Source organism: Festucalex cinctus, chromosome 7 (assembly GCF_051991245.1).
Source record: "Festucalex cinctus isolate MCC-2025b chromosome 7, RoL_Fcin_1.0, whole genome shotgun sequence".
Lineage (NCBI taxonomy): Eukaryota > Metazoa > Chordata > Actinopteri > Syngnathiformes > Syngnathidae > Festucalex > Festucalex cinctus.
In genome coordinates, this window is record NC_135417.1 from 19198269 (window position 1) to 19210483 (window position 12215).

General features: G+C 42.5%; 1 protein-coding gene across 2 annotated transcripts in view; it reads right to left on the reverse strand.

The window, feature by feature from the left end:
- The window catches only part of vps13b (vacuolar protein sorting 13 homolog B), a 337411-nt gene that overhangs the window by 731 nt on the left and 324465 nt on the right, over positions 1-12215 (reverse strand). For both annotated transcript variants that reach the window (XM_077526198.1, XM_077526199.1), the window contains exons 58-67: positions 12036-12154; positions 11154-11604; positions 9982-10143; positions 9660-9888; positions 6000-6176; positions 5759-5929; positions 4494-4670; positions 2558-2660; positions 208-376; positions 43-123 (exon numbers count right to left, since the gene is read on the reverse strand). In XM_077526198.1, coding sequence (XP_077382324.1) covers positions 43-123; positions 208-376; positions 2558-2660; positions 4494-4670; positions 5759-5929; positions 6000-6176; positions 9660-9888; positions 9982-10143; positions 11154-11604; positions 12036-12154 — 1839 coding nt within the window. The remainder of the gene's footprint in view (positions 1-42; positions 124-207; positions 377-2557; positions 2661-4493; positions 4671-5758; positions 5930-5999; positions 6177-9659; positions 9889-9981; positions 10144-11153; positions 11605-12035; positions 12155-12215) is intronic.

Below are 12215 nucleotides of genomic sequence, written 5' to 3' on the forward strand. Positions count from 1 at the left end.
GTCCAAGACAATGTCACCGTACAACGATGACAAATTTCCCACCTCTGCGTCATTGGCTACCGTCTGCTGCTGCAACGTGAGAGTCAGCTGCCCCTGTTGTCCCGCCTCCTGCTGACACTCCACCTGTCAAGGACACACCTGCAGTTTTTTAGTGTGCACAGACACACTCGGACCAAAAAAAAAAAAAAAAAAAAAGTGTTCCTTCACCTCCGTGATGGGGAAGGCCTGCTGCTGCGTATCCTCACTGAGGCTGACCACAAAGAGGACCTCGGAGGTGAGCAGCAGACAGCCAGCATGCTCCTGGCCGGACCCGCTGACGATGGTCACCTCCAAGGCCATGTGCAGCTCTGGTCGACCTAAAGACTGCAGCATTTTCCTGTGGCAACACAGCACAGGAAGTTAGTTATGGAGGAACTATTTATTTTTATTTTTTTAATTTACATATTTATTTTTATATTTTATTTAAATGTATATTTATTTTTACTTTATTAATTTTAAATTTTGGCATTTTTGGTCCTCCATACGCTTGCTCAAAATGTTACATAGCATTTAAGAGTATGCTTCCAGTGATTTTTTCGCCATGCAACTACACGCTACAACTACATGTTTCAAGTGGAAGAAAAAGTTTGGACACCAGTCAATCTGGTGACCGGTGGTTGTGCTATTACTTTGGCTAATGCTAAATGCTATCGTGGTTGACTGTTAGGGTTGCCAACTGTCCCATATTACCAGGGACGCCCCGTATTTTGGGCTAAATTGTTATGTCCCATACAGGACCTCAAAAGTCCTGTAAAATAATTCTGAATTCTTACACGAAATGCAGCAAACGTCATCTTTGCCATTTTTGGACCACGGCTGCTCCCGTAGGTTGACAAGTGACAAGGAAGTTGCTCGTAGCCAATAAAATGAGTCGCTGGGTGTGATGTTATGTGGAGATCTTACAAGGTAAGAGAGGCAACTAGAGAGAGAGAGAGGCACTTCCTGGTTTCATCACAGCTTCATGTCGCCTACAATCTAAAGGCCGATCTTCATACGTCGGCTGCGAACGTATCAGCGGGAGCAATACAAGATGTATTCTCGTACTATTTATGAACAAATACTGCGAGAATTTAGCTTGCTGGCAAGTTTTGCGCTTAACAGGTCCTAGATCAGCTAAAACGGCAATGTCACTAAGCACGGCACCTGTCAGCCAATCACAGGCATCAGGCATCGTCACGTGCATTTGTTGTAGCGGCTTATACTGCGGAAGTGGCTAGAAAATAATAATAATAATAATAATAATAATGTGTAGTATTGTCCGGTCGGGTAGGAAGGGAGAATGGATAAACCTGTAAGAAAGAAAAGTCTCCATGGAAAAAGTAAATTTGGTGAGTCACGCTCCTCTTTTGCATTTAATTTTTTTTAACCTGTTTTTAGATCTTAAGTGCGTCTGTGATCCAAAAAATTCGGTACATACACATCCTATAGACCACACAAACTGCGCCAATACACTCAGCATACCCAAACAAGTGACAACATGTGTTTGGATACATCCTGTAATTTACATGTCTCCACAACGTGTGTCTCCGACTTCACACGTGCAGCGGCGGGAAGTACGTGTGAAGGATGGCGAGTGTTTCTGGTACGCCGTGTTTACTTTGGAAGGCAGGTGCTCTGATTGCGCGGCAGATGTGAGAACGGTTTATTTCTGTTCAATGTAACCGGCCTGGAAGCATCTGACCCTTCAAGTGTCTGGGCTACCTGCAGTAGTAAAAATAATTGATGGACACCTGATGGAAAGCAGTTTCAGCGCAAATGCAAAAACAAGAACGCCACGAGGGAGAATTCTCTCAGCATTCATGTATTTTTATCCTTTTTTCCCCACTCTACTAATGTTACATAGCACTAACCCCTCTGGTGTCGACATCTAAGGTGGAATGTTCCAAAGGAATATTGAATTTAAGATTTGCTATTAAAAATACGTGTTTCGTAACTATGGCAACCAAACGACATTGGGGAAAGCTCATTATAAAACGCAATCCGCTCTTCCCCTCCGGAGACGTGGGCCTCCAATAAACCTCGTTAATATTACAAGCATTCCAGCGTGAGCGACGGCGGCCAAAACGTGATGCGGCACGGCGGCTCTGATCGCATTTCAATCACGCAGAAGCAGAAAGGTAACCCACGCCCGCTCTGTCCAACATGCAACCTCGTTGACGGAGCGCCAACGCATCTGGCGTGTCCCTCCTCCGCGTGAAGGCATCTTTCTGGATCCACTCACGGCTCGCAACGTTTGAGCTGCAGGCTTTGGCAGCGTGCTTACAAAAACCTTTTAACATGGCTTGATGAGAACAAGGGAGGGCAGGCTGGCTACCATGTGTGGAATCAAGGTCAAACAGACTTTTTCGGGGAGTGGGGTGCTGTTAATGAACCCTTCAAATGATGAGAGCTAAGTGGGAGAAAAGGAACGGCACATTCGGGAGAGGAGCCAACATAAGCAAAGGCGCACATGTCCCGCTTGAAACGTTTGTGAGCAGGAACAAGGGATGTGATTTCATTTTTTAGGGGGGAATCATACCAAACATATTTAAGATGGCTGTTGGGGGCTTCGGCGGATTTCTCCTCCGTCGGCAGGTAAAGTTGCTTTGGAAGCTGCCACAATCCGGCTCCGTGGAGGATCCCTGAGAGGAGACGACAGCAAAGCGTGTCACATATCAGGTCAGAGGTCAACTACACACATGGAACACGATTTCTAATTTCTAACATGGAGGCAAATCTTTTTGACTGATTTTGCAAGGACCACAGAATATTGTGTTCCATTACTATAAAAACATGGAACCTACCAAAGGAAAGAGTCTCTTCTTTCATCAGAAAAAAAAACATGTTTCCATTTTGCAGCAAATTAGCATTAGAATATAGCTAAGTTTCATCATTATTCACAAGTCTGCTTAGAATTGAGGGGAAAAAGCTTGTTTTCATCATGGCCCTGGTTGATCTCATACTCTGCTGCCACCTGCTGGTCGGATTTGTAATTATGTCATTTGTCACGCATTCTCTGCAGTTGAGAGGCTGCATCAAAGCCTGCTGTATGCTCTAGCATAAAAAATAAAATAAACAACAAACATTTTTGGGACACATAATACATTTAAAATGGAACCTATTTATGCGTTTTTGGAATGAGTTTAATTAGATGTCATTATTTGTAAAACTGAGGAACACAATTTTTGTTGAGTTTGGTCCGACAGCACTTTTTCGTTAATTTTTGGGCGCAGAATCGAAAACAGAGCTCAGTTTTTCGCTCTCACATCACGTTTTTGAGCCACTGTTTTCTTAAAAAATGTTAACTAAATGTGAATGTATTGTAAGTTGGAATAGTTAATAGCTTTGAAAATAATAATACTGTAATACAAAAATAGCACAAAACAAAATAAAACTTATAATGGTATGCCCTTCTTTTCAAGGTTAGCGCCAATCCTCTTAATTCCAACCATGCTAGCTTTCTGTAGATATTGATAGTACTGTCCTGACTTATGTGGTCGTTACATGGTCATCATCACCATCAACTGTAAGTTAAGAGTATGAAATGTACTGATTTTTTTGGGCTGACTTATTTTACATGTGTATGATAGTTTAAGATCTTGAGATGTTATTAAAACTTGCTATAAAGGTTTTATGATGCCGACATTTTGACTCTGGAATGGATTACTTGTCTTTCCATTATTTTCGAGGAATTTTTTTTCTTTTGTTTCCATCGCAATACGACATCCTCTTCCACAGTCTGCTCTATACGCGGGCTCGAAAAACAAGCCGCGTTTGGCATCTGCGCGTCCGAATGATTTCATGTGCGTGTGGTCGGTTTCCCTTCATCGCGCTCTCGCCGTCAGCGGAGTGGCAGCAGCGAGCCAGTGAAGTCATCAAGTGAAATGGAGCCATAAAGAACACAGAGCGCTCCATTAATGATGTCACTCCAGTGGTACTCGGTGCAGCTGAGTGGCTGTTTATACAGAGCACTTTTCGACAGCACAATGAAACGACGGGATGATGACATTATTCAATGGCGATGAGCTCCAGCTGATGCCAACACTATAGGATAATGTTTGCGTTGGGCTCAGAGGGTCAGCGAGAAGGTTGCCAGGCTGACTCATCACACCGACTGGCGGCGGTTCACCGCATTATTGAGGCAATAACATGAGAGTTGCCAAAACACACCACCTGCTGACTTGCTCAGCTTGGCTCAAACAGCCAAAAGGGTCAATCACGTTTTGGGATATCAGCCACCATGTGCCCTCCAAGAACATTCAATAAATGTTTGCAATCCAACATTGGCATTAACAAAGTCGCCATATGGAAATGTAAGACTTTTTCTGGCCATGGTCACAAGGGCTGAGGAGCCACAACCTCCCACTCTACCACTGAGCCATGCCGATATATACGCTTCGATTTCATGTGATATCATCCATGACACGTTTGGTGCGCCTGTAAACAAACGCGAGTCAGATGAGCTTTGAACGCACCATATCCAGTCTGGGATACCAGTTCAGCTGCTCCTCCAATGGGCTTGGTGAAAACCCCCACAATTCCCTTCCCCATGCCAGAGATGACGCCTTTGGCTTTGCTACCAGCTGTGCTCTGCATCTCCCAGTTCCTTTGGAAATTCTGCATTGGCTGGTCCACAATGCCTGCTATTGCGCCTGGAACAAAAACAAACAGGATTCCGTTTTTGAACTTTCTCTGTTTCTGCTTTGTTAAATAATGCGGCATAAAGAACATACATCTACATGTATGCCAAAACTATGATGCCAAAACACTTTTTTTTTTTTTTTTTCTCTTTTTTTAAATAGCAGGGGTGTCAAAATTAGTGCGGTAAAGTTTCTTTAACATCAATAATCTTATAAACGCGTGATTAACGACTGCCTCATATTTGGAAAGGCTATACTGGGGAAATTCCAGTCACAAGGCAGTAGACACGTCCACGTCAAAATTTAGCAGTTGCAAATATTAATGCATATATTTGTGGAGACTGGGATTAAGTTGTATTTTACAATTTTAAACGTACAGAATTTCACAAGTTATTCCATGTTAAAGATTAGCTCTTAATATGACAAGAAAAATGCACTGAGCTGTCACCAACGTCTTACAAATGCAATTATGCCATTTGGCAGAAAAATGGCCTCATCCTTTTAATTGTAACTTTAACTAATTTTATGAATTATGATGAAATTACTATGCCAATGACTAAAAAGATGCAGCCTTATTTCTATTAGTTTAACATTTTTCCACTTTTATGTTAAAAAGAGTATGAAAACTTAAAGGTGTATTCAAGGATCTTCTCAAAAAGTAGAAGCCAAACGTCTGTTTGTCACTTTTTAAAAAATGCGCATGGGCAACATCCTATCAGTTCTCCTGCTCGGGGGTGGGACCGGGGGCGGGTGCGCATGCTCAGCTAAGAACGAGCACTCACAAGGTCGTTACGGCAGATTGACGGGATTGAGAACCAATTGTTAAAATGATCCACCCGGAAGACGGGGAGACAAAAGATCCTTGAATATACCTTTAAAATAAAAAATATTTTATTGTACATTTTATTGAACATTTAGATCAGATATAAATTTGAGATTAATCGCGAGTTAACTATTGAAGTCATGCGATTAGTTACGATTAAAAATTTTAATCACCTGACCCCTACAATTTAGAGCCTACATACAAGATTAAAAACAAAAACAGGAATCCCCCATCGTGTATTTGGCACCACTTTCACGTGTGCGTGTGATCTCCATACCTAACAAGCTAATGCCAAGTCGTGACAGCCCCTGCCTGAGCCCGTCCCCCAAATTTTCCGGTAGCTGCCGTCTCCACTCCTCCTGCCTGGTGTAGTGCTCCTCATCCAGAGAAAGACGGTCCATGTTTCTGGCCAGGCTGGTTGCCAAGTTGGTGATGGACGTCAGGGTGCCTGCATGGACACATTTGAAAGATCAAAATATTTGAAATGAAAAGAAAACCGCCCCGGACATTTACCTTACCTTTCGAGATGTGCTTGACGAAAGACGTGGTTCCCCTGGAGACGCCGCTAACAAAAGCGCCGGGTCCACGTGTCAGACCCTCATATGGCAAACGGAAGAAGTCGGACACGCCGTTGCCAATGCTGCGTACCAGGCTGGCTGGACTGCCCAAGATCTCCAAAGAGCCCACAACCCAGCCTAACACACAGGGAAATGTCATTTCAGTTTTGTTACACACAATCAAAGAGGTGCAAAACCCAGGTCCAAAAAGTAAAAACACTGCCACAGTTTGGCTTTTGCCCCAGGTGCTAGCTAGTGAGCTCCCTAGCTAGCTCTCCAGGTGCTCGGTTATCTGCTAAGGAGCTAGCTAGCTAGCACAGTTTGGCTTTTGCCCAGGTGCTAGCTAGCGAGCTCCCTAGCTAGCTCCCTGGGTACTCGGTTATCTAGTAGGGAGCTAGCTAGCTAGCTAGCTAGCTAGCACAAGGGGATAAAGCCAAACTGTGGCAGTTTTTTTACTTTCTGTACCTGGATATGCCACCTCTGCTGACACAAGATGGATGAAATAACACATTATGTCCTGTAAACAGTTACATACAGTAAATGTTCTTCTGGAATGAACAGACAAAAATTCCCACAAATTCACTCCACTATGCTGAAGGATGCCTTCCCCAAAGCCATACTGAGTTACTGTATGTGTAATGGCCTGATGTCCCAATATTTTCGTCCAAACAGAAGTGTAGAATGTGATCTTAGTGGAAGCCACAATGCAAAAATAAACCAGCAACACCTGCTCACAAACAAGCCTCTGGAGTGCTTTAATAGTTTCCTGCCAAAAGCACTTTATGGAGTGTGTGGCTCTCTCGACAAAAATGTTTGACATCCTGATTTGTTATCAACATTGTTAACTCTATCATTACACATACAAGTTACACGCTCACACCTGCGACAAAGTACCCAGCTGTATACTATACTTTCTCCCGACTCCCCTTTTGAGGAAGTCTTAATTTATGGCTCAGTGACAAGTACACACTGCCTAATGTGTTGTAAAAAACAAATAGACATTTCTTGCCGACTTCAGTTCAGTCGGAGGCCTCGAGGTCCATATTGTTTTACAGGGTGTGCACTCGTGTGTAACCACATTGTATCAGTTTATTTTGTAGTTACCAAAGCAAAAATATAGATTTTGAATGGAGTTATTAATGGTGAGAAAAAGAAAAAAAAAATCACAAAAATCTGGCAATTGAGCATGTAGACTTTTTATATCTACTCGTGGTACATACACAAAAATACACAGACTGGACATATGCACAAGCATGTGCATGATATCCATATGCCTACACCGTGTGCATGTTTAAATGTAGTATTATACATCCTGAAGCTAATCAGTCCCAGAATGCAATGCTTGCCCAACCTAATGATGACTCAGGAAGCGGAGAACATGGCGAGGTGTTGAAATACAAGCAGAAAGCAGGGCTGTGATGAAACAGCGGAAAAGGAAGAACCCAGCCAGAACAATAATTTCTGATGTGGAAATGATGGGTTAAATCAGACCACATGTGGAGGCTTCCACTAGACAGGACAAAAGCACGGGCCAGAGGCTCACTACAGTCAGGCCTGATCGCCAGACTTCTCCATGGTGACTGCGCAGATTAACCATAATGCATCACAAGTAATCTGTCAAACGCGAGCAGGCCTTTGCCAGCCATTCAGATTTTGCTTCCTTTCTTGCCTCTAGAGAAGACATGTCAAACTCACATTCGGCCCCACTTCCAATTATTTCAAGATCATTTTAGGTGTTTATTATAAGAACTGAGATTGCATGCTGCCATTTTCTATACTTGATTGCCCTCATTAGGATCACGGGAGCCAATTCCCGAGAGGTAAGGGTACACCCATGACTGGTGGCCAAGTTAGTCGAAGGGCATGTTCTTGAAAACAAACACAATTTAGTTATCAATTAATCCAAAATTGATGTTCTTGCAATGTGGAAGCACGTCAACTCCACAAAGAAACACTGAAGCTAAAGAGAAGCCCCAACTGTCAGGCAGACTTCGACAACAGTTATGCCGGTGCAACGCAAGCTAACATTTTCTGACGTAAGCCTCAATAGAAACACTGACGCTTATAGGATATGCGAGCTTGTCATTGATTTACAATTACAGGTGATGGAAAAGAGACGACATCATCGCATATTCCCTTACTGTAGACGAGAGCACTGGCAAGACCGGCACTGCACAGCTGGCAGTTTTTATCCGTGCAGTTGACTCTGGTTTGTGCATTACAGAGGAATTTTAGGTACTATTAAATCACTGCATGACACAAACCGTGAATAAAATATATTTGAAGAAATGTGCATATGCGTGTAGCCTTTTGAAAAAAAAACATGAGCATCTGCAATGCATGGAGAAAACAGTGGACTGTTAATGGGAAGGATGCGAGAGAAGATGCTCCAGGAAACTAAAATTATGCAGCGAGGAGATGAAAATGGAAAATCTTCAATCAATTTGTGTAATTATACGGTGGGGAGGTTAGACAGTGCTCAACATAAATGAGTACACCACCCAAGTCATTTGCGAGGAAAACTTTCACAATCAATAGCTTCAGAAAACAGGTGAGTTGTGATTGGTCGTTGCCTGAGCCCTGAGCAACTGTGATGTCATCTTCAGTCGACGGCAAGTAGCAAAATGGCCGCCCCCTGAGATGGATAAAAATGGTTGGATTTTGCTGCTTAACTCATATTCCACTAACACAGTATCAACCAGAATACCATATTTAGCCTATGGGGCTGCATAGAACATATTATTGTCAATTTTTTTTTTCCTTCCCTTTTAAATCAATTTTCTGGCATTTTTTGGGGGGGGCAATTTTGCAGACATTTTATGGTAATTTGTGGAATTATTTTTTTTTTTTAAATAAACGTTCTGATTTTTGGCAATTCCAAAAACATTTAATGGTAATTTTGGGGAGATTTCTTCCTCTGATTTTGGACATTTCTTGGTTACTTTTTGTACATGTTCTTTTCTAGCTATTTATTCAATTCTCTGACATTTTTGGCAATTTCATGGACATTTTATGGTAATTTTTGTTTTTTACGCTTCCTTTTTGGACATTTTGTGGTCAGATTTGGGACATTTTTCATTTTTAGATAGTTTTTTAAAAGACTTACATCTACTTCTCTTTGTTTTCTGACAGCTTAAAAATTTGGACTTTTTTTTGTATATTAAGTATTCATTTTTTTTAAACATCTAATTAAATTCATTTAAAGAATATTTAATCCAAAAAAATAAATACAGAAATTAATTTAAATATTAATTTCTACTATTATTTTTAATTTTTATTTTGTTTACAGATCCACAGGGAGCCACAGGAGAGGGATTAAAGAGCCACATGTGGCACCAGAGCTGCAGGTTGCAGACCCCTGGGCTACACAGAGTATAATTGTCCTCCTGATGGCAACCCTAACTTCCATGAGGCTTGGGATTAGATTGAGCTTGACACCCTTGCAATAGCAAAACTAGAAAGCTGTCTCAATACAAATTTGTCAACATGTCAGAGACATCGATCAAGCCCAAACAATTGACTCATTTGATTTGAAATGATCATAACACAACAGCTGACTGTCCCACTCTTGTCCTGTAGGTGGCAGTAATGCAAAATTGCAGAGACCATAGTGCTACATACCGGCTCTGAAGAGTGCCCCGGCGGCGTAATGCATAGCCAGAGCGTGGACCAGCTGTCTGGCTGTCGTGCAGAGCGGCCCTCTCTCAAACAGGGAGAAGGCTAGAGGAGTGTGGTCTGAAGCGATGTAGAGCTTGAGAGATGCGTGGATGCTGACCAGCAGGTTGATCGGCTGAATAGTCAGCCTCTGCAGACGCACAGGCCGGACCAGCGCCTGCATTGACTGAAGCACCTACAGGACATTTCATGTCCACAGGATGACATTACTGCACAGCGGCCTAGATTGTCTCATCTCATTCCAACTCTTCTGTTATGTTTTATGCACCTGCTCAGGGATGGTGGAGGCTGATCCAGACTCAACGTTACACTTCTGAGGCTTCATTGAGGCAATGGCGGAATCAGGAATGAAGGTGTGGAACAGGGTTTTAACATAGTAAACAAAAGTATCTTCAAGGTACACTCGAGCAGGATGGACCTGGAAGTTGACCTGTGGAGGACACACAAGATACAATAAAGCAGGTTACACACAGATTTACGGTAGTTTGACAGTTCAGGATCATTTTTACAGACACTCAACAATCAGGCCGTAGCTGACTTCGATCACAAAGGAGGAAAAAGGTTCCAATTTGTCCCAATTATTGGTATGTGTGGACAGTAAACTGAAATCCCACAATTCTTGGAGGATGAGGACCCAGCCAAGCCACGATTAACTCAAATCTGTCAGTAATTGATGCTCAAAAAAAAAAAAGAAAAAAAAAAAAAAAGCGAAAGGGTGACAACGGCGTATTAGACGGCCACGTATAAATAATTTTTTTAAGAGGGCGGGGGCAATATTCCGAGAAAAAAAACTTGCAAAGTGGCAAATTTGCGAGAAAAAAAAACAAACTTGTAAATTTGCGACTTCCTGATCCCCTATCAGCTGACTAGCACTAACCAATCAGAAGCTAGCATACTTTAGGTAAATGCAAGTGAATGACGGAGAGCAAATTAGAAGTTAGATAATTGTACAAAAAAAAAAAAAACATACCAAAATGTAAGAATGTGTAAACAATTCTGGAAACATAAATGTACAAGTAAATGTACATTTGAACAAATTAACTTAAATGCTTGATCCTCAGGGTGTGGCCCTTCACAAAGCGAGGTGCCTGTCGCTGGCTGCATCAAATGCTGCAAAGAGCGAATGATTAACATCATGTGGTTAATCTCTGCTCTGACCTTATTTGAAAACCTGACCGAAAAGTATTGGCGCAAACATTCAAGTAGTACGCTATGTTTATTTCTCAAAAGTTTTTCTTGCAGATCTGCCACTTTATAAAGTGGCAAATTTGCGACTTTATAAAGTGGGAAATTTGCAAATTTTTTCCCCCTCTGAATATTGCCCCCACTCTCTAAAAAAATATTTATACATGGCCTTAATACGCCGTCATAGGTTGTGAGTATGTGGGGATACTCAGCACTAGCACATGCTTTCACGAGATTTTCAGAATTGAATCAAACCTCTTCCAGAGTGCAACTGTCCGCAGACAGGATCAGACTCAGCTGAAGAAAGCAAGAACGTTTGAACTCCTCCAGGATTTCGGGCGTCTCAGTGGGAATGTCATGGTTCCCCCACTGAGTGGCGGGTTCGGCCACTCCTCTCTGCTCCTGGCACAGCAGCACCGGGAAGTGGAAGCTTGCGCGGTTGTACAGCTGGTTGTCCACTTGCAGGCACAAGCAGTAAACCTCGATCAGCGAGGCGTCGGCAATCAGAGGGAAAATGGAGTCCTTGCTTGCTCCGGGGTCGAGGGTCAACTCGGGGGGCAGGGAGGTGGGTGCTGGGGCCAGTCTGAGGAAGAGGTTGGTTAGCGTGAGTCTTAGCAGCTCCACAGAACCCGAAGGGCTGGTGATGTCATCACTCAACACTACGCTGGCCTCACTCAGGAGGACAGTTACGGACAGCTTGGTCGACCTGAAGAAAAAAAAAAAAAAAAAAAAAAGGAGTGCAAATATGATTTCACATTCTCCATCTCAAACGGATTAATTAAAGCATTCAGGTTGTTTACAGAGCACAATCGAAGAGAGTTTCCTACCAACAGAGCATAACAACAAACACCGTCTGAGGTCATTTGCTTACATTAACCTGATATTTAATCACATAGATCTCCCGCTATTCAAACTTTAATGATGTTTAGTGTTGACGTAATGGAATAAAGCTGTAAGAAACAACATCATTGTAACTCAGCAGGCTTTTCTTCCCCTCCCGTGGTGGAAAAGATGGCACTTTGTATGTCACGTCTATTAATGACTTCGGCATAGAAACGACAAATTGAGGTCAACGAGGTTCTTTTGGGTCATATAGTTCAAAGAAACACCATCAAGCAAGTATCTCTGCACACATACCTGTTGTGTTGGTTGATTACAGAATCGACACCGCCCTCTGGTGACAGAGATAGAACCAAGGTTCCTCTCTCATATCCCACATCAATGTAGAGACAACCAAAACCTGGCAGGAACACCACCTGAGAAAAAATTACAAAAGACAACAAATAGTTAATGCAAAACTATTCATTATCAGCATAT